Source organism: Gracilinanus agilis, chromosome 4 (assembly GCF_016433145.1).
Source record: "Gracilinanus agilis isolate LMUSP501 chromosome 4, AgileGrace, whole genome shotgun sequence".
NCBI classification, from domain to species: domain Eukaryota; kingdom Metazoa; phylum Chordata; class Mammalia; order Didelphimorphia; family Didelphidae; genus Gracilinanus; species Gracilinanus agilis.
The window spans coordinates 276,001,471-276,024,698 of NC_058133.1; the positions used below are offsets into that span (position 1 = coordinate 276,001,471).

General features: G+C 47.1%; 1 protein-coding gene across 1 annotated transcript in view; it reads left to right on the top strand.

Moving 5' to 3' along the window:
• The window catches only part of TTBK1 (tau tubulin kinase 1), a 65,530-nt gene extending 50,075 nt beyond the window's left edge, over positions 1 to 15,455 (top strand). Inside the window, exons 13-14 of the mRNA XM_044673395.1 lie at positions 11,815 to 13,439; positions 15,026 to 15,455. Coding sequence (XP_044529330.1) covers positions 11,815 to 13,439; positions 15,026 to 15,455 — 2,055 coding nt within the window. The remainder of the gene's footprint in view (positions 1 to 11,814; positions 13,440 to 15,025) is intronic.
• Positions 15,456 to 23,228: the final 7,773 nt, after the last annotated feature.

Genomic DNA, 23,228 nt, shown 5'->3' on the forward strand with positions numbered 1-23,228 from the left:
GACCTTTCCCAATCATTCCAACCCATCCTGTGCCAGAGCTGGGTTGCCCCCTCACTGAGGCCAGCCAGAAATAACCAGCTAATCTGCTCAATTGCGAGCCTGGGCTATCCTAGAGATGGGAAGGAAATGAGGTGCTGAGATGGCCCCTGCTCTCAAAGGACCCTGTTGTCAATTAGAGAGGAGTGTGGCTGGTGGAGATTAATCACATATGGAAGGCCAGAGGCACAGAGAAGAAAGGGGAGGACAAACCCTGGGAGAATCTGGAGAAAAAGACAAATGAAGAAACAAAAAGAGAAATGAGAGACAGAACCATATGTACATAAGCATAGAAAAATGAGGGCAAACCTTCCCCCATGAGGCATCTCACTACATTGGAGTTGTATGGAGTCTAAGAGAGGTGAAGGAGGCTGGAATGGAGGCATCTTGGAAAAATGTTGGGGTGGGGAGCTGGAGGGTGGACTCCCTTTTGCTCCCCTTTCCTACTTTGAATAGCACGAGGTTTAACACTGTGCTGTATGGAGAAAAGTGCTGGACTCAGAAATAGGAGACCTGTGTCAGAATTGTGGCTGTCGCATCTGAATCATTCACATCTGGGCCTCAGTTTCCTTCTCTGTAAAACAAAGGGATTAGATTAAGTTACCTCTAAAGTCCACTCCAGCTCCAGCTTCTAGAATCTTCTGGAGTCTAGCCTATATTCCATCAGACAAAAGCCGATGAAGGGATTTTTGACATCCCCTTCTCATGCAAGCACAAGGAAGAAAAATCAGATGCTTCTCCTTGGGGTCAATTGCCACATTTGTAGCCTTGTGCCCATTTGTTTTGAAGTTTAGAGGATTTGACCTCAGATACTTAATAGCAAATTAAGTAACCTCCTATTCTGTTTCCTCATCTGTAAAATGGGAACACGACCTTTCTCCTAGGTTTTTGGGAAGATCAAGGGAGATGATATTTTTGAAGTGCTTAGCCTAGTGCCTGGTACACATTAAAACATTCTTGTTTTCCTCCTTCCTTCCTTTTTGTCAGAGTTGTAGCAGGAAATAATCACAGGCATTTGATTCATAAGGCTCCTTCAGAGGTCAGACAGACAACTTCCCCAGGTCACTGTGAGATTTGAGGGAACACAAAGGGACACACACTACAGCTGGCTGAGAAAATCAAAATAACTAATGCCAACTTTGGCTAGCCCACAGTTAATGGGAAGATATGTTCCTCTCCCAGGAAAATGCTGAACAGGAATCAGCCAGCCTATTCCTCTCGAAGGGGGAAGGAACTACGGCACAAGTCAATAATCTACAATACAAAGAATTCTAGTATCAGAGGATCTGGGTTCAAATCCTGTATTTGATGATTACTACCTGTGTGACTTTGACCGGGTCACTTCTTTTCCCCGAGTCTTAGTTTTCTCAGCTATAAAATGATACGGTTGAATTAGATGATGGCTTGTGAAGTCCTTTCCAGCTTTAGTTCCATGGATATCATTTCCCTGTTCCGTCTCCTCCCTCCCTTCCTTGCTTGGTCAGCTCTAGGGGTCCTTTCTATTGGCTCTTTCCACCCAGCTATGGTCAGACCCCCAGAGTTCCTTCCTTTTTTTTTTTTTTTAAACACTTACCTTCCATCTTAGAATCAATACTGGTTATTGGTTCTAAGGCATAAGAGTGGTAAAGTCTAGGCAATTGGGGTTAAGTGACTTGCCCAGGGTCACACAGCTAGGGAGTATCTGAGGTCAAATTTGAACCCAGGACCTCCCATCTCTGGGCCTGACTCTCAATCCACTGAGCCACCCAGCTGCCCCCTGCTTCATTCTAACCACAGTGTTGTTCTCTTTCTATCCTAAGTGCTATAGGGTTTTGTCTTCTCATCCCCAACCTCAAAGGAGAGGAATATACTGCCCTGTGACCACTTTACACTGGGGGAATCATAAAATCATAGGATTAAAAGTTGGAAGACCCCTTATGGATTATCTAGTGAGGTTCTTCCTAACTGAATGGATGACCCAAGATTAGTGAAAACTGAGCTCCTGGTCCCCATTCTGTGATCCTTTAGGAATCTCTCTAAAACACCTTTTTCCAAATCATATTGAACAGAATCTTGTTGTTCTGGGGCAGCTAACTGGCTTAGGGGCTAGAGAGCTAGGCTCAGAGACCAGAGGTCCTGGGTTCAGATTTGGCTTCAGACATATCCTAGCTGTATGACCCTGGACAAGTCACTTAACCCCAATTGCCTAACCCATACCAAGACAGAAGGTAAGAGTTAAAAAAAAAAAAAAAAAAAAGCATGACATTTGTCAATTCTAAGATAGAAGAATGGCAAGAACAGACAAAGGAGGTCAAATGATTTGCCCAGGGTCACACATCTAGGACATTTCCAAGGTCAAATCCAGGTCCTGCCTCCTCCAGGCCAGGTACTGGGCTATCCAGCTGCCCCTGTATCTCTCTCTTTTTTTTTTAACCTCCCTGATATTTCTCAGTGATTCACTCCCATCCCAAAAGAATCATCCCTTGCAATGAAGACTATGTTTAAGTGAAACAAATGAACAGATTAGTTATTTCTGACGTGAGCCTTATTCTATACAATGCCTTTGCCAAGAGAAGGACATATATTTTGTCATCCATTCTCTAAAGTCATTATTAGTCACTGCAGCTATCAGACTTAAGATATTTTTCTTTTATTAATTTTTTTCTTTAAAACTCTTGTTTTTAAATCACCTCAAAATTAAGAAAACCTGGCTTCAGGTTCCACCTCTGCCCTACAAGTTGGAGGACTTTGGGCAAGTCATCTAACCTCCAGGTACTCTCATCCAGAAGTGCAAAACATTCAACACACTGGCTATTGCTACTGCAACACTCCTGAATGCAGCCTGATTCAAATTAAAATGTAATGGGGGCGGGGGGGGGGAAATGTGTATAAGAGACAGAGCTGGGTGACAGCAGCTGGGTGGCTCTGTGGATTGAGAGCCAGGCCTAGAGATGGGAGGTTCCTAGGTTCAAATCTGACCTCAAACACTCCCTAGCTGTTGTGTGACCCTGGGCAAGTCACTTAACCCCCATTGCCTAGCCCTTACAGCTCATCTGCCTTGGAACCAATACACAGTATTAATTCTAAGATGGAAGGTAAGGGTTAAAAAAAAATGTAATTGGGAGCTATGGCTAGGTAGTATAATGGATAGAACACCTTCCTGGAGTCAGGAAGATGAATCTTCCTGAGTTCAAATTTCACCTCAGACATATCCTGGCCGGGTGACCCTGGGCAAGTCCCTGAACACCAATTGCCTAACCAATTTTTTGCTCTAAAATTGTTACTAAAATAGAAGATAAGGGTTTAAAAAAAGTAATTGGAAATATTTACAAAATAAATAAAAATACAATAGACCATAGACTGGGCAGCTAGGTGTCACTGTGGGTAGAATACCTGCCTGGAGCCAGGAGGACTTATATTTCCCGAGTTCCTATCTGGCCATAGACAAGTGCTTGCATAGACAAAAAAGGCTCAATTTCCTCTTTTTCTCTAAAATTTCCCAACCTCTCCCTCTAAGGTATTTCATAACATCAAAGCACCGACCCATCCTGTGTAGCTATGTTCCACGGATATACTCCAGGCCTAAAAGTGATCTGTGACCAAATTAGTTTGGGAAACACAGCTCCAAAGGTCAGAGAAATCAATGGCCACTGTTTGCCTCTCCATTTATTCACTGAACAAACATTTTTCTAATGTCTCTTATTTGTAAAGCAGTCTGCTGGAACTGGAGGGGAGATAAAGTTAAAGAAGTCTCAGTAAATCAATCAGCAATTAATTACCTACTCTGCATTAAGCAGATCAGATATGAAGAGGCAAAAAAGAAGTGCCTCAAGGAGCTCACAATATGTATATATATGTATATATATTATACACACTATATATATATATATATACACACACAGAATGTATATATATATTCAATACATATATACGCAGAATATATATACACACACAAGATATACAATTTATATATACAATGTGTGTGTATATATATATGCATATAATTGGAGATAATCTTAGAAGGAAGCTACTAACACTGGAGGGGACTGGGAAGGCCTTTTGGCAGAAGGCAGGAATTGAGCTAAGTCTTGAAGGAAGCCAGAGAACCCAGGAAATAGAATCGAGGAGGGAAAGCATTCCAGAGGACGACAAGGGTCAGAGGAACCACAAGTAGACAGCTGGATTTTAGAGTACTTTTTGTTGAGTTGTTTTAGTTGTGTCCAACTCTTCATAACCCCATTTCCCCATTTGGAGCTTCCTTGGCAAAGATACTGGAGTGGTTTGCCATTTCCTTCTCCAGCTCATTTGACAGATGAGGAAACTGAGGCAGAGTTAAGTGGCTTGCTCAGGGTCACACAGCCAATAAGTTTCCGAGGTTGGACTTGAACTTGGGCCTTTTTTTTTAAATTTTTTAAATTTTAATTTAAAAATTTTCCCCACGGTTCCATGATTCATATTTTCTCCCCTCCCCTCTTCCCTGTCCCCTCTTGGAGCTGACAAACAATTCCACTGGGTTGTATGTGTGCTTGTGTGTATTATCACTCAAACCCATTTCCATATTATTAATTTTGTAAAAAAGCAATCCTTTAAAACCAAAATCCTAAATCACATACCCATAGAAACAAGTGATAAGTCATATGTTTTTCTTCTGAGTTTCTCTTCCCACAGTTCTTCCTCTTGATGTGGATAGCGTTCTTTCTCATAAGTCCCTGGGATTGTCCTGGATCATTGCATTGCTGCTAGTAGCAAAGTCTATCACCTTTGATCATCCCACAATGTTTCAGTTTCTGTATACAATGTTCTCCTGGTTCTACTTGTTTCATTCTGCATCAGTTCATGGAGGTCTTTCCATTGAACCTGGTCTTTCTGACGCCAGGCCATTGCACCCACCTAACTGCCCCTTTAGAGCACATGGTGGAGAATAAAGTGTAGGAAGACTGTAAAGTTAAAAGAGTTATAAAGGGTTATAAGGTTATAAAAGGCTTTAAATGCTAAACAGGATTTTATATTTGATCCTGAAGGCAATAAAGAGCCCTTAGAGTTTATTGAAAAAAGTCATATCTTCATGGGTCCAAATCTGGCTTCAGACACTTTCTAGGTATGTGACCCTGGGCAAGTCACTGTTTGCCTCGGTTTCCTCATATATCAAATGTGCTGGAGAATGAAATGGCAAACCACTTTAGTATTGTTGCCAAGAATACTGCAAATGGGGAAATGGGGTCAGAAGGGGTTGGATGCTACTGAAAAATGACCCACTCACAAAGTTTATTGAGGAGAGGAGTCAGGAGAAAGTGAGGATTAATGTGAACTTTAGGAAACTGACTTGAGTGGGAGTAGATTGGTTTGGGGATAGATATGAGACAGAGAGACTAAACAGAAAGCTTTTGAAATAATCCAGGCTTGTGATGATGAAGGCTTAGACCAGGCTAGCAGCTTTGTGAATGGAGAGGAGATAGCTGAGATTGTAAAGGTAAAAATGATGAAACTTAACAATGAATTAGATGTGTACAGTGAGTGAGTGTAAATGAAGAATCAAGGATGACGCTGAGTTTTTGACCCTGGCTGGCAAAGAGAATGGTCGTGTTCTCAATAGTAATAGAAAAGTTGAGAATTAGGGAAGGGTTTTTTTTGGGGGGTGGGAATAATGATTTCAGTTTTATACAGACTGAGTTTGAGAAATGGGTGGGCCATCCAGTTCAAGATGTCCCAAAGGTAGTTGAGGATACAAGTATATAGATCTGGGAATCATTTTCCTGGAGATAATTGAATCCGTGGGAGCTGATGAAGTCACCGAGGGAGATAATATAGAAGGAGAAGAGAAGAGGGCCCAAGATAGGCCCTTGGGGGATGTGACCTGGATGAAGATCCAGCAAAAGAGACTGAGAAGTAGCAATCAGGAATAGGAGGAGAGCCAGGAGAGAGCAGTGGCCCAAAAACCCAGCAAGAAGAAAGCAGTCTCTGTCTGAGCTAAGTGAATAGATAGAGGCCATGATCCCTGAGGCATATTTGGTAGCTCTCTTGAGTCACCCCAAGTACCTACCCACAAGAAATCAGACCACACTAGGGTTTAGGTTTTAAAAAATCACTCTAAAGCAAAAATGAAAAATATGGAAATAGGTATGAAGTGATAACATTTGCGCAACCCAGTGGAATTGCTTGTCAGCTCTGGGAGGAGGAAGGAAAGAGGGGAGGGAGCATACATGAATCATGGAAACATGGAAAAATATTTTTTTAATGAATTAAAAAAAAGTCAGACCACAGAGCAGAATTTCCAGAGGTTTAAGTCATTGCCAACAGGGAAGGAAAGGTAGGATTCCTTCAGGCTACCCCCTCCCAGCTGAAGGTCCCCTTTCTTCCTGGTGAGTCTCTACTGATAGAGAGGGGGCATTACACCAATAAGAAAGGCGTTGGGAGTCATGAAAAGAACTCTGAGGCTGATCAGTGTTGTGATCAGTAGCAGCTTCAGAGGCCTGACTCTCCATAGGGACGTGGTGGCTTCTAGGTGTGGGATAAGGCATACATCTTCAGACCTGGCCAGCATGTTTCTTTGTTTTGCCAAACTGTTCTTATTTATTATAACAGAGGATTCTGTGGGGGCAGTTGGGGACATTCATTAGGAAGTGGAAGTAATTTTTAAAATAGCATCAATAAAAAAAATTTTTAAGAAAAAAAAGAACCTAACTGCATGACCCTGGGCAAGTCACTTAACTCCATTTGGCTAGCCCTTGCCCTTCCATCTTAGAGTTGTTACTAGGACTAAAAAGTAAAGGTTAAAAAGAAAAAGAATGCTGGGCCAGGAGGAAAGAGATTCTACCACCGGGTATAACTTCATTGTTGCCTTTTTCCTGGCTTCAGCTTTTCCACCAGTAAAATGGGGAATCCTCCCCAAGATCCCCTGGCAAGAGGAGTCATTTATTGGGGTTAGGAAGGAAAAGGTTTTGAAAATGAAAGCAAAAGGGATTATGACCATTCCAGGGGCAGGTGGAGCACTTCTTTGAAGAAGGATTGAGGGAGAAGGGAAAAACATTCAGGTGGGCCTCAGAACCTTAACTGACTGTTCTCAATGGGTGGCTGAGTGATTGTTGCCTTGGTGATACCCAAGGAGTAGTGAAAGAGAGAGTAGCTTTGAGGTTGCTTCAGGAAAGGAGAAAGGGATTTTGGTGGCTGGTAACTGGGGTGATGGGGTGGTGGTGCAAAAAGCATTCCTTATAGAGTGATGGGCATGTCCAGAACTTCGGTCTGTTTTTCCCTGATTAAACTATGTAGGAGGAGGTGTCCTGAAAATAGCTGAAGGAAGAGGGGGAATAGTGACAGAGGAGGAGATACTCTAGGGCCATGTCAGTCCAGGGACCAAATCAGTGAGTCCGTTAACATTTATTAACTGTGCTAAGCACTGAGAGAAAGGCAAAAGACAGTCCTTGCTCTCAAGGAGTTCACAGGCTAATGGAAGGGACAGCATGCAGTTAACTATGTACAAACAAGCTAGATGCAGGATAATTTAGAGATTACTCAACACAGGAAGGGTGTGAGAATGAGGGGATCTGGAAAGATTTCTTGTAAAAATGGGATTTTAGCTAGGACTTGAAGGAAGCCAGGGAAGCCAGTAGGAAGGGATGAAGAGAGAATTCCAGGCGTGTTGGCTTGCATGAAGATCCAGAATGAGAAGGATGAGAACCAGGAGAGAGCAGTGTCCCAAAAACCTAGAGAGAAGAGAGGCAACCAAATTATTGAAGGTCTGGGATACTGCAAGAACAAGGACCAAACAAGGACCAGCGACTAGAAGAAAAGGAACCAGAACTGGTGTCTGATGTGTCTGATGCCTGGGTTCTAGTTCTCTTTCTGCCACTAACTCACTGTATGATCCTGGACAAGTCTCTTAATACGCTGTGCTTCAATTTCCTAGACTGTGAAATAATAATCAATAGTCTAGATCAAAGATGTGAAACTCAAAATAAAAAGGGACCCCTTGGCAGCACATTGACTTAGAAAATCACAAATTCATATATGGTGGTGTATTTTTTGTTTATTTTGTTAAACAGTTCCCAAATACATTTTATTTAACTCATGGGTTAGGAGTTTTCCTGCAGCAGACAGGCAGAGAGTTTGGATGGTGTGGATGACCCAGGATTCTTTGAGTCTGTTGGTCCCTGGGCTAAGATTTTCAGAATCAGTGTCTACACCTCTCCAATTCTGAGACCTCTATTTCTTTTCTTTTCTTTTCTTTTCTTTCCTTTTCTTTTCTTTTCTTTTCTTTTCTTTTCTTTTCTTTTCTTTTCTTTTCTTTTCTTTTCTTTTCTTTTCTTTTCTTTTCTTTTCTTTTCTTTTCTTTTCTTTTCTTTTCTTTTCTTTTCTTTTCTTTTCTTTTCTTTTCTTTTCTTTTCTTTTCTTTTCTTTTCCTTTCTTTTCTTTTCTTTCCTTTCCCTTACCCTTATCAATATTGTGTATTGGTTCCAAGGCAGAAGAGTGGTAAGAGCTAGGCAATGGAGTTAAGTGACTTGCCCAGGGTCACATAGCTGGGAAGTTTCTGAGGCCAGATTTGAACCCAGGACCTCCCAACTCTAGACCTGACTCTTAATCCACTGAGCTACCCAGCTGCCCCCATGGCACCTCTATTTCAATTCACCTCTTCTTTTTGTTGTTGTTATTTTTGATGTTTTCTGGTGCTGAGCTCTCAGGAACAAGGGCTCAGTTGATTTTTCTCCTCTTAGTATTGGCAGCTAAGAGTAAAAATAAATAAATAAGAGTAAAGATAATGACTTTTCCCTCAGGTAAAAGTTATCTAGCCCAAGAGCCAATGTTTCTTCAGTCATAGTGGCCCAGAAGGACTCAGAATCTCCAAGAATCCTTTTGACAATTAACAGCTCACATGTTCCTAGCTTTTTAGGTTTACAAAGCACTTCCCCACAACCCTGGGAGGCAGACAGTACAAATATGATTTCATTTTACAGATGAGGAAACTGAGGCTTTAGAGACCTTGCATGATTGGTCCAGAGTCACCCCACTATTGGATCTGGGGCAGGATCTGAACCCAGGTCTCTCTAGCTCCAAGCTAACATTCTATCTTCCTCATCATGAAATCATCCCTTCTAAAGCCTTCCTTCAGAGCTTCCTATGGTGTGGAGGTGACCCTGGGTTTTCAAAGATCAAATGTGTGCTCTGGGAGGTCCCGTCAAGCTAAAAAGATTTGCAAATTCAGCACCAGAAAGGTGTGTGCTGTGAAGTCCCACCTAGCTAAGTTCAGAGCCTCATTCTGGGAAGGTTGGCCACCAGTTAATAACTTTTCTTCTACCCTAGTGGCTCTTGAAGGCCATCCAATAGGGCCCTAAGCTGCATGGATAGAGTGAGCACCCCTCCCCCTCCCTGAGGCAATCCCAGACCTTTGAAGTGCTGGTTATTCAAGGGTTAATCATGTCAATATATGTTGTTGTTCAGTCATTTTGGTCATGTCTGACTGTGACACTAGCTGGGGTCTTTGTGGCAAAGATACTGTCATGGTTTGCCATTTAGGAAACAGAGGCAAACGGGGTAAAGTGACTTGCCCATGGTCACACAGCTAGGAACTGTCTGAGGTTGGATTTGAACTCAGCTCTTCTTGACTCCAGGCTGGATGCTCCATCCACTGTGCAATCTAGTAAAATCCAGTAGAGAGAATACTGGTTCTAGAGTTGCAGGATCTGAGTTCAATCCTATCTCTGATGCTTACTACTTGTGTGACTTTAGACAAGTTATTTCACTTGTAGGGCCCTCAGTTTCCTCTTGTGTAAAATGAGGTCTAAACAGCCTCTGAGGCTAACATAGCATAAGTTCCCTTTCAATGCTAAAACTACAATCACAGAATTAATCCATCAACAAACATTTACTGAATATCCAACTATGTGCTAGGTATTGTACCAGGCTCTGGAGATGAGACAAAAATGAATTGAATCTTGTCCTTAGGGAAATTTTATTCCCACAAGGAGAGACAACAAGATATCCGGAAAGTCTTGGTGCAGCTGAAAAAGTGTAATGGCTTTTAAGCTTCTAATCTATTAAACCTTAATACAGAACCAAGACTTTTGGGACACCGTATAAGTAGGATGGAAATAGATAAGTAATTTTGAAATGGAAGCCATTAGCAGCTGGGGTGGAGTTGGGGTACATTGGGGAAAAATTCATGTAGAAGGCAGCCCTTGAGCTGAATGAGCTCTGAAGCTCCTAGCCCTCTACTCTCCATTTTAAGACCTGCAGTGATGAGGAAGACAGTGTTGCTTGATGGAAAAGGCACTCACCTTGGAGGAGACTAATGATTATGTGACCTTAGGCAAGTCACTTCCCTTTTCCCAGGACTCAGTTTTCTGATCTTTTAACTGAAAAGACTGGACAATTGAGGAGGGGACAAACTCTAAGATCTCTCCCTTCAACTCTGCCAGCTATGTGTCGAACAAGCTACTCAAGCTTATTGAGACTCAGATTCATTATCTGCAAAATAGGAGTAATCATACCTACTGCCCCAAAGGCTGTTGTACGGAAAGCTCATTGGAAAATACTATATGAATATGAGCCATTATTATTATCACTTTCCAAGGCAACCCATTCCACTTTGGGACACTCCTAATTCGAAAGTCTTTCCCTATATCCAGCCAAAAGCTTTCTCCCTGCAACATCCTACCCCCATTGCTGATAAAATGGCCCTCTAGGACCAGCCAGAATGCATCTTAATCCCCTTTTCACTTGGTGTGTTTCCAGATGTCACTCTATATGTTTTCCACTGTCCAAACTATCTCCACTTCCTCCCTTGACATACATAAACTGCCTTCCTGAGTTATTGGCCAGAACCAGCAGTCCAGGAGCCAAGCAATCTCCCTAGTATCCAGATTCTTCCTTTGAACCCTAGACAGATGCTCCCAGATTAGGGATGCTAGTTAGGAGGGAAAGAGAGAGAGGAAGAAGGGAAGGAGAGAGAGGGAGATGGGAGAGGGAGGGAGGGAGAGGAAAGGAGGGAGGGAGAGAGGAAGAGAGAGAGGGAGAGAAGGAGGGAGGGAAGGGGAGAGAGAGAGAGAGGGAGGGAGGGGGAGGGAGAGGGAGAGGAAAAACAGAGAAAAGGAGAGGGAGAGAGGGGGAGATGTGGAGAGACAGAGATACAGAGAGACAGATTAGTATTATCATAATCAACAAGCATTTGTTTTTTAAAACACTTTCCTTCCTTCTGTCTTAGAATTGATATTAAGTATTGGCTCCAACTCCAAAGGAGTAGCATGGTAAGGCCTAGGCAATTGAGGTTAAGTGACTTGCCCAGGGTCATATAGCTAGGAAATGTTTGAAGCCAAATTTGAACCCAGGTCCTCCTGACTCCAGGCCTGACACTCTATTCACTGGGCTACCTATCTGTCCCTCAACAAGCATTTATTAAGCACCTATTGTGTACCAATGGGTCAATCTTCCCAGAGTCCAGCATAGTGTCTGACATAGAGTAATAATAAAAGCTAGCAAGGATAGAGTACTTTAAAGTTTTCAAAGCACTTTGCATTCTCATTTGGTCCTTACCACAGGCCTAGGAGGGAGGTGCTATTGGTTATCTTTATTTTACAGATTAGGAAAATTAGCCCTGTATCCCTGGTTTAGACTGGTTCCTCTGAGCTTGGGGGTGGGGGTGAGGGTGTGGAAGTGGCCCAAAGGACACCCAGATGACGATGGCTCTCTACAGGTCATTTGGGTTAAGTGGAGGCAGGTCACGGGAGGCCCAGTACTGGGATACTTTGGGTTGGTGGAAGAATAGGAAGATTCCATAACTCATCTAGTCCTCCCTAAATCCACTTGCAGGTGTTCTCACTGACTTCACCTTTTGAGGTGAATGGCCTCCCCAGGGCTGTGCCCCTGAACCTGCCCTACCAGGACTTCAAGAAAGACCTGTCTGAGTACAGGGAGCGAGCTCGCCTCCTGCACAGGGTCCGAACAGTGGACTTCTCCCATGTCGTCCTCAGTGCTCCTTGTCAGTCAGTGACTATTCCCATCCAGCAAGCGGTCAACGGGAGGCACCAAGAAGAGGACAATGAGGAGGAAGAGGAAGAGGAGGAAGAAGAAGAAGAGGAAGAGGAGGAAGAAGAGGAGGAGGAGGAGGAGGAGGAAGAAGAGGAAGAGGAGGAGGAGGAAGAAGAGGAAGCAGCTTTGGGGCGGGTGTTGGGGCTGCGGAGTGACTCTAGCAGTGAAGTGAGCGAGAAGAGCACAGACAGAAGCCAGGAGGGAGCTCCATCCACATTACTCGCTGATGACCAGAAAGAATCCAAGGGCAGGGCGTCCATGGCTGACGGAGACCTGGAGCCAGAGGAGGGCTCCAAGACACTGGTGCTCTTCTCCCCAGGTGACATGAAGAAGTCACCTGTCACCACCGACCTGGCTCCCGACCCGGACCTAGGCACCCTGGCTGCCCTGACCCCACAGAATGAGCGGCCCCACCCCACGGGGAGCCAACTGGATGTGTCTGAGCCAGGGACACTGTCCTCCGTCCTCAAGTCTGAACCGAAGCCCCCTGGGGCTGGCACCGGGGTGGGACCCGCTGTAGGGCCAGGGGGAACTGTGGCAGCCGCCTCCTCACCCTTCACCAAAGTTGAAAGGACCTTTGTGCACATTGCTGAGAAAACCCACCTCAATGTTATGTCTTCCGGCGGGCAGCCCCTTCGGCCCGAGGAAGCCAGCCCCGGCAATGGAGGACTCGGCCCAGAGGCCGCCCCAGAGAAGGGCAGCGTGGAGGAGAGGCCCCCTGTGCCCTTAGAGAATGGCAGTATTCTGTCTGGGCCAGATGGGGCAGAGACGGAGAGCTGCGCCCTCTCAGTACCACCTGGGGAGACACCCTCAGAAGTGGCTGGGGACGCTCTGCCCAATGGCCTTGCTCCCATCGATGGGCAGCCCCCTCCTATCCCACCTGAGCCCAGTCTACCCTCAGAGCCCGGGGTCCCAGAGAAGACAGTTCCTGTGAGCCCAGGACCCCAGGCTCTCCTTGCCTCCCGACCCCGGAGCCGCATCCCCATCCTCTTCTCTGAGGAGGACACAGGCTCTGAGCTGTCCGCCTCAGTCTCGGCCAAAGAACGGTGGTGTAAGCGGACGAGGCAGCCGGACCTCGCCCGCCTGGTGATGGAGAAGAGGCAGGGCCGCCTCCTGTTTCGGATTGCGTCCGGAGCCTCATCCTCGGCCTCATCCAGCGAGGAACGGCGTCGGGCCTCCGAGACGCTGTCTGGCACGGGGTCCGAGGAGGATACCCATGACTCAGATGACTCGGCCCCCAGGAAAGTGGAGCGGGCCGTGGGCACGCGGAGCCGGATCCCTCGCCCCGTCGCCGTCAGGACACCCACCCCCGTCCAACCCAAAAGCGGGGGGAGTCCCCAGAGGACGCAACACCCCAGTGCCCCCAACAGCATGGTCCCATCTCCAGACACAGCCATCACCAGCAGGTGAGACACTTTGAGATACCCAACATGACAAGGACAGGTAAATAGTGCCCTAGCCCACCCCCCTTCCTCTCACAACTGCCCCGCTGGCGCAAATCCCACAGGTGTGGTGTAAGCGATGTGAAGGATCTGGCCTTAATGAATCTTTCTAGGAATCGGCTCTCCTGGACCCTGCCCAAAAGACCTTGGGCATTTGTTTCCAGTATTTTCCCCTTTGTCCTAAATCTTTGATGATCGCAGAGCCCCCCAGTTTGAGGCACAGAGGTCCTATTTGGCTTCTGAGCACAAAAAATAGATGCCGAGGGTCCTTAATTATTATTTCCCCTCCTTCCTCGATCACCCCATAACTAGACATTAGAATCTAGCACCTGCTTCCTCTTTTCCTTCTAACCCCTGGCCTCCACAGGCTCCATACCAGAGTGTATTTTCCATGGGGAAATACTTACAAGGGGGAAGGGGAGTACACAAATTCAGGTACAATGACTAGAAGTTCAACTGGGGAAAGTTCCTAACTTTGCCCGAGCCTTTCTAGGTCTGGGCACCTTGCTCCCTTGTGGCCCCCTCAAAAGAATGGCTTCTTTGGCCCTACAATTCCTTCTTACTCTCAAGTCAATTTGGGATTCACCTACCTGGCCACTGCAAATCTATCTCATTAGTTCATCCTAGAATCCCAGGTCGTGATCAGATAATCAGGAAGCATTAGGGAGATGGAAGGAAGGGCAAGAGCCCTTTGGCATTTGATCCATATTATGTCCTCTGGAATCATGAGCTAATTAAATAGATGTCTACCCTCCCTCCAATCAAAGGAAAGACAAGGACATTTTTTTAAAGGTCGTCACCTAAAAAAATAGAGAATAGTCCAAACCAATTAACCAACCAGCATTTATTAGGCACCTACTAAGTGCCAAGGTGTTAGGACTACAAAGACAAAAACGGAAACATCTTTGCTCTCAAGGAGCTTCCATCCTTTGGGAGAAAGAACGTGCACTTATGCAATTCTCAGAGTAAACAGATAGAAGTCACCCATTCCCTTGGAGGGAACCATTCATCCATCTATCTCTCCATCAGGGTGAGCCATAAGGCTTCAGGGTGCATTGCTAGAGTTACCCTCCAGGAGGCCAGGACATGGGGCAGTGTCCAGTGGCTTCAGGCCACCACTGAGTTCTCCCCAAATGGAAAAAGAGCAGGTTCATCCGTGGGGCACATGCCCCATTACTTTGCTCATCCCATCACCCTCCCTAATAGTGCCCCTCTAAGCACCCCAGCATACCTTTGATAGCCTGTATCATGGGGAAAGAAGAAGCTTGGGTGTAGTAGAAAAACCATAGAAGCAAAAGCCAGGAAACCCCTTAGTTATTATGGTTTTGCTGTTAACTCATGTGACTTTGGACAAGTCTCTCCCCTTCTCTGGGCCCCAATATTGCTACCCCAGAAAAAGAGAGGGTTAGAGGAGATGATCACAAAGATACTTCCCAATGCAAAAGTTTGAGGATTCTATGTGAAATCCCACCTTCTATTTCAGTTTCTGGGCAAATTCTGAAAAAAGCTCCCTTACCCTTGTCTCCGTTCTTCCCTCTCTCCCATAACAGGCTCCAGCTACAGAGATCCCCTGGGCCTCCAGCCACTGCTGACCTCCGCGCCAAACAACCTCCTGCCCACTCAAGCCCTGGCTCTGCCCCGACCCGTGCCAGTCCCCGTCGCCCCAGCCATGCCCCTCCTTCCCGAGTCCCAGCCCTCTCTTCCACCAGACATCTCAGTGCTTCCCCAAGGAGCCAGTCTCTATCCCGGAGAGAGAGTCCCTCTCCCTCCCACCAGGCTAGACCAGGGGGATCCCAACCACGGGGAGCCCCCCTGGCCAGGGCCCAGCCCCAGGTGTCGGGGCCTGGGCAGCCTGAAGGCCCCCCCTCACCGGGGGGCCCCAAGAAAGGACCAAGAGGGAAACTCCAGACTCACAGCCCGGCAACCAAAGGCAGAGCGGGGGCCTCAGGGGCCTCAGAGGGCAAAACTGGGGCCAGATAATGATGCCTAGCTCTCAATCCAGTCCAGCTGGGTACACCCCCAACCTTCACTCCCCCCACCTTGGCCGATGACACTGGAGCAACTCCCCCAGCACAGCCTTACATGTCAGATATTTGAGCAACCCACCAACTCTACCAATTCCCTCCCAAACACCCACACGCAGGCACGCATCCATGCACACACACATACGTTGTGGTGGCACCTCTTAGGTCAGCCTCCTCCCTTCAGTAGGCCACCAGGATCCCTTGCTGCCTGGGCATAAGGGGGCACTTCAGAGAGGAGGGCTTCTCCTCCCTCCCTGGTTGTCTTCTACCTTCCTCACGATCCTCTCTCCACCCTGGGGACCCTGAGGCTGGACTGGGCTGAATTTCTTGTTCCCTAAGAGATGAGTGTCCTTGCTCAGACATCCCAGGTTCCTCTTAGAAGCCCTAGTTGCTGGTAGGGGTGGGTGGGGGGACCCTTTTGGCTGCATTGGTCTCGGGGTCACCCCTAGGATGCTTTGGGCTGGGATATGGAGACCCAAAGGAGCCAACCAGACTCTAATTCCAGGTCCCAAGTTTTCTTCATAGACTCCAACATCCCTGAGGCCTCTCATTCACTCATCCCTGACCATAGCTTCATCCTTCATCTCTCTGTCCCTTGTGGGGCTCTGTTCATGCTTTATGGATGACCTCCCCTTCTCTTTTTCTCTTCTATCCTCCTCTTTCCCGGAAGGCTCAGGTCCTAGCAGTGGGAAGTCCTGTCTTCACAGGGGCTAGGCCCCATTGCTTCTTACAAGGCATAGTCCAGTCTGCACACCCCTTTCACCCCACGAGGGAGGGAACAAGACCCGTGGCCTCCTCTAGCTGTCCAAGATGTGGGTTGGGAAGAGGGAGGGATGTCGGTCAGGAAAGCAGGATGTAGGGAATAAAGGGGACAGGTGCAACAATTGCTCCATCTCTGTGCATCAAGTGAGCCTGAGGAGGCAGGGTAATTAGCCCTGGATAATGTCCTTATCTTCTCTGGGCACGGTTCCACCCCATTCCTGACCCTGAAAGAATAAGGGTGCCTCATTAGGATCAGCTACCACAAATAGAAGTCAAATAGCACCTCAGGAGACCCACTAGATTGTGGCGTGGCTTTGTAGGTGAGTATTTCAGGATAGTGGGCTGGGTGGGTCTTTACAAAGATATTTCAGTCCCTCCTCAGGTCACCAGCCCGGTGCTCAGAACTTACATCCTCCCCCTCTGCCCCCAGCTGACTTTAAGTCCTTCTTTACCCCATATACAGTGCTGCACAGCATATCTCATTAGAGTATGTGCCACCCAGGAAATTTTTAAAAGGTGAATATTTATCAAATATGCAATCATAAAAGGCATTTTTGTTCTACAGACAAGCTAAAGAAACTAAAACCTAATTTAATTTTTAAAATTAATCATTAAACTTTATTTTAAAATAGAAACTAAAAATGAGGCAGAAAGTAACAATTTTTTATATTAGATTGTGCCCAGACACTAAAAACTTAATTGAACTTTCTAAAAAAATTAACAATTATACTTTATTTTAAAATATAAACTTACAAGGAGGCAGAAAATACCAACTTTTTCAACATTAGGGTGTTCCTGGGCACTAAAATATAATTTTAATTAAAAATTTCACAACAAAACTTTATTTTGAAATACAAAAAAATGAGGCAGAAAATAACATCAGAAAATTAGGGTGTACCTAATGGGCCACAGTTGAAGTTATCCCTCTCTGTCTGCCTTCAGTAGAGAGGGATTGAGTATTCAGAGATTTCAAAATTGCCCAGTATATATAGCATGCATGGATTAAAGCATCTACTATGTTCAAGGCAGAGAGTTAGGAAGACCTGAGTTCAGTTTCATCCTCTGATACAGCTTGGCTGGGTGATCCTGGGCAAGTCATCTTGTCCATCTCTCGATGCTCCAGGAGACTTTGTAATACTAAAGTTGCAGAAAGATGGCAGCTTTATATTGGTAGAAGGAGTTCCTGGTGGCAATGAAATCACAGGTGTAGACAATATGTATGTATATGTATCTGTATAAATATATATATGTATATGAATATACACACACTCCCATGTATATATATATATATGTGTGTGTGTGTGTGTGTGTGTGTGTGTGTGTGTGTGTGAGGGGTAATAGTGATGGGGTAGGGTGGTGAGTAGGGTCAGCTGTTCAGATCATGCTCACACCTTTAATTTTTCAGAACTGATTGATGTTCTGAAGATGGGGAGGAACCTAGCCAAACTTTGGCAAGATTTCAGTTAGTCATTCAACTAACACTAAGTGCCTCCTATGTGCCCAATACTATACTAAGAACTCTGGGGGGATGCCAAGGAGCTTACTAATGTCCCTCTCCTCTCCCGTCCACAGGTCTGCAGAGAGGGCATACTCTACCCAAATGGCCAGCCCAGCCCTATCCCTGTCCTGCCTCTACCAAGAGGCCACCCTACCCTCCAAGCCTGGTACTGTTTCCTCTGTCTCTGAACCAGTGCCAGAGACAGGGGAGACTGGACAGTAGGGTACACCCTCCCAGACACATTTCCTACCCTCCCTGAGGGGCTGCCCATAGGAGAGAGGAGGCATAAGGAAGAAGGTTGGCAGGGGAAGGAGGTTAGTACTGCCCGGCTTCCCCTCTCCCCAACCCCTGCTCCCAGGGTGGGGTAGGAGTACGTGTCCTTTGAGGAAATGTCTCTAAGTGTCCCTTCCTGGGCAGTCCTCGGGCCAACCTGACTCTGGGCCTAATCAGACCTTCTCATTTGCCTGCTCGCTTCTCCCACCTGGCTTTACAGTCTCCCATTTCTTCTCCAGGGGTAGTCATTCTTAATGCCATGGAGGCACCCAGACACTATGAAGAGCGTTCATAATGAATCCTCCCCAGCCTCCACCCCTGCTTCCAAGACAGACAACAGTTAGGATAGCTTTTCCCCCAGAATACTGAGGCAAAGCTGGGCTTCAACCTGTCCCAGTCAAGGCATGGACTATCTAAGGAACAGGGGTCTTATATTCAGCTAATGGGAGGAAACAGACGGCTAGGAGTCCTGAAGCTACCAGGCAAAAGCAATGTAGTTGCCTCTTTGCTCCTCTGACCCTCTGGCTCCTAATGACTATCTTGATCCTTTCTCCATCTCTCTTCTATTTCCTACAGCTTGCCTGTAGGACTGTTCAGACAATCTACTGGGAATTCCAGCTGTTCTGCCACCCCTTGACAGGGTGGGCATTCTGGAGACAAGAGGAGGGGGACTCCCTCCCAGGCTTGTGCTCCAGAATCAAGGATGGGAAGGAGGTAGGACTGGATAGGTTCCAGAATCCCCTTTCCTCTCTCTCCAACTCTATCCCAGCCAGGTCTCAGAAGAATAGCATTATGAGTACCATGGGGCCAGGGGTAGGGGCAGGGCAGGGTGGCAATGAATGCTTCTCATCTTCAAGAAAGAAAGAGAGAGAGAGAAGACATAGGGACACAGGTTATTCCTCCCCTGAAACGAGGAATAGTCTAGGAGAGCAGATGCAAGACATGAGCTTCCCCTCCCATCCATGACGGAACATTCTAACACTCTTGTCCATCTGTACTAGAGAACTCTGATGGCCAGAGAGAAGACTGGGGATTCAGGGTTCTATTCTCCTTCTCCAGCAGAAACAGTCATCTTCCAGGAACATTTTTTCCCTTCTCTTACTCCAGAGACCCCCGCCCCGCCCCCCCGTCTCTGCTATTCCTTACTGTCTGCTGCCATTTCCTTAGACCCCTGCCCTGCACCCTTAATCCCACCCTTGGACTGTGGGAGATAAAAGGCCTTCTGAAGAAGGATGCTCAGGGGAACTATTAGCAGGAATACTTTAACTTGTTTTCTTCACTCCAGAGAGGGCTGGGCACCAGACATGTAAAATAGGCAGGGAGGAAGCAGTAAGGAGAACCACCCTGAGATCCCAAGTTGGTACCAATCTCATATCTATCTAAGCGGCATTTTTGGAGCCCAGGAAGAAGCCCAGATTAGGGAGGGGACCAAAAGACAACAGATTCCATATCAACCATTAGCAACTGGCCATTTTTTAAAGTGACTAGACCCATTTTGGCAAGCATGGGGCACAGCATGGGCATGTTAGACACCTTTGACTAAGACAACACCACAGTCAGCCCACTCCCAGGGGGTGCAGATAGAGGAAGCTGGGGAAGGAGTCTCAGGCATGCCCACCTCTCAACATGCCCTGTAGAGGTGCCAATCTGTCTATCCCAGCTGAGACTGACAGTCCAGGACACTCAGGAATCTCTCTCCTTCCGGCCTCATGAATGGCAGACCTCCTATTTCTTCCTATCCACCAGCCCCAAACTGAGGCTATCCTATAATTCTTTAGATTCAGCCAACAGGAGAATGACCCCAAGTACCAGAGTGCAAAGAATCGTGCCATGCTCCGGGGGTTGGCAGAGGGAGGAGTAGTGCCAACCCCCCCCCCACATACACTTAGAGCATCTCTGACTGACAATCCAAAAGTCCTAGGGGGTAGGATTATGACCCCCTCTGCTGCCACCCTAAATATGAATGTAAGGTCCACCCTTTGGGGCCAAAGTCTACCCAGGCCAGATCCTTAAAGGGAGAGAGGGAGAGCCTGAGATATCCCTAGGATACCTGCTGCCTTCCTTCGCTTAGAACACGAGCTAGTCAGGTACACCCACATCTTTTAGGAATGGAAGGGGATGGGAGACTGGAAACCCAAGCATTCTTAGGGCTCTAACCCTCCCGAGACCTCAGGCTTCAGTCACACAGAGTGTCACAGAGAGCATGAGGGAAGGGAATGGGGTAGGGGTGGTTTGGGCCCTCAATTCTCATTTTCCTCCCTGCGTTACCAGGGTCCAGAGCAAACACAATCACTTTGGCTTCCTCTTTCGAAGCACCCAGCAGAGCTCTGCCTATTCCTTCTGTCCCCTCTCTCTGTGCACCCTCCATCCCAACAAAGTATCTGTCCCCTCATTCTCTGGACACTTGCCCCTCCCAAATGAGGTCTCCCCGGCTCAGAGCCCCCCTCTCCCCTACTTTCATCACGCATATGCCTTTCAGAAAGAAGAGCAAGCCTGTTTTAAACTCAGAAATAGAGTTTCCTTTTCATAGTCTCCTTTTCCCCAGAAGAGAAGGGACGCCTTCCCCCACCCCCAGCTTGGGCCTGCATGGCCCCACCACACACTTAGGGGATGGTAGGTTGCGTGTCAAGAGATGTTTGAACTGCTCTGCTGGCATTCGGGGAGTGGGCCCCTCACTGGAAGGGGAGGTGGGCCAGGATGGACCTGAGGCTCCTCAGCCTCTCTCCGCTCCCACTGTCTAGGGATGTGTTGGATCTGGGGGAAGGCTCTGCCACCCTCCCTCAACCTCTACGCTCTGCTGGAGAAGCCACAGAAGAATGTTTACATGCCAAACAGAATGTAACAATCCCCCAGCACCCACAGACACACAGACACACACCCCCTGCCTACAGTCATTGCATGGCCTCTGCCCCACCCGCCTGGCCCTGTCCTGCCCCTGGCCTTGGAACTCCAACGTGGCCCAAGCCCCCCAGCGCACCTGCCCACTCCCCCCACCCCCAAGCCACTGTCATAATTAGATCGGGTCTTGGAAGGGAAATAGCCATGCCATTAAAGCCTGTTGACCTTTTAGCTGGCCTGGACTCTCCTTCCCTACTAGGGAACTGCTGAAGGGAGCCCTGGCAGTACTCCCTGCTTCCATGACAGCCTCAAGGAATGGGGACGGGAAGATGGGGGGGGCATCTGTTGGTGGAGGAGCTGGGGGAGGGGCAAGGGCATCTGCTTGGGGCAGAGATGGAGGAAGGAGGTGACCGCCCCCTTTATCTGCTCCAGAGCCCAACCAAGCTGCCATAAATTGACCTCAAGTCCTGGGGCCCCGGGATGGGGGAGCAAAGTGGGGTGAGGCTAGAAGAGGCAGGAAGGAGGCAGGTTTGTTCCCTCTTTATACCCTTGGCTGTCCCTTTCCTTTTTCAAATGGGCCCAACCTTGGTTTCATCTGCTTTGGGGACTCCCTATTAGAAATTCACTTTACCACCATATATCAGCACTCATCTGGAATTTGTCGTCTCCAGAGTTCTTGGGGTTGGGGCCGGTGGCGAGAGAGAGACCTGACAGCACCTCTCTGCTAAGATAATTATTAATCTGTTTTCTTCAAATTCATCCAATCTTTCCTTCCCTCTGGATATTCTCAACTTGTGCCACCTTTCCAGGTAAAGGATTTCTCCCTGCTCTGTGAAGCCAGACTGCTTTTTACACGTGCTACATTTATTCCTTTCAGGCTACAAGAGGGCGCTTTGTTCTAAGACAGGAGACTTTAGTGGGGGCAACTAGGTGGCACAGTGGATAGTGCTAGACCTACAGACAGAAAGACCTGAATTCAAATCTGTGTGACCTTGGGCAAGTCACTTAATTGATGTCTACATTCCTTCTGCCTCTGCCTTTATGACTTCCTAGGTTTCCACTGCAGCTCTTCTCAGTTTCTGAACTAGTATGCCAAAATGGCCACACCCTTCTCCTTTGGGGATGAGAGGAGGTGGTGTCCCTCCTGTCCCGGCCATCTCCTTGTTTATTTGAGGCTCCCTCCTCACCTCCTCCATTTCTGCTGTGTCTGCTACATCGACCAGACCTGCACCCAAATTCTATGCAGCCAGACAAACGCATGGCCTGAGACATGCACCTCCAAACTCAGCACCTGCCTCCCTGTTGCTATGCCTCCTTCTCCTCCGCCTGGGCCTGGCTGTTACCAGAGTCAGAAAAAGAACTCAACTTGATCCTACTCTCAGGAGTGCCAAGGCCTGCTAGCCAGACTCAGGTACTCAGGAGTCAAACTCAGCTGGACTTCCCTGAAGAAGTGAGTCAAATGGGAAGAGAAGCAGGAATGGCAACAGAGAGATGCCGTTCTCTGCCTCCAGACCGCAGAGTTTCAGGAATACAAGTCCTTTGTCCTGTTCTCAAATAGTGGTGAAAGGGCCCAGCTGGGTGACTTAGTAGTTAGAGAGCCAGACCTAGAGAAGGAAGGTCCTGGGTTCAAATCTGGCCCCAGACACTTCCCAGCTATGTGACTAGGCAAGCCACTTGGCCCCCCGTTATCCAGCCCTTACCACTCTTCTGCCTTAGAACCAATGCGCAGTATTGATTCTAAGGCAGAAGGGAAAGGTTAAAAAAAAAATAGTGGTGAGAGTCTGCTCTATCACCCGCTCCCATTCCTCACCCCCTGCCCCAGGCAATCTCCTCTTTCTTCTGTGCCTACCACTAAGGAGTTGGAGATACTGAGGCACATGGAGGCAGCAGAACCAGGACACACTGGACAAGAGATATCCTTGTCACTGGAACATATGAGACTACTCACACACACTTACACACTCTGACACACACACACATTCACATACACACACATGATGCTAATATTAATAAAAGCTAGCATTTATATAGCACTTTAAAGCACTTACCATATGTTAACTTATTTGATTACCTGCCTGTCAGGGAGAGTGAAACTTTCTGGCATTAAAAATGTGTACATTTGTGGAAAGTAATATAAAAACGTGTTCCTTGTTAAACCTAGGATTTTGCCTCCCTTACCTAGCCCTGGGTTCTGCTCTGAGAGAGGTGAAGCAAAGAGTAAGGCTAGAGTTGGGCTGCTACAAAAGGACAAAAGGGAAATGCAGAGAAATACTTCTCTCTCTCTCTCTCTCTCTCTCTCTCTCTCTCTCTCTCTCTCTCTCTCTCTCTCTCCCTCTCTTTTCTCTCTTTTCCTATCTT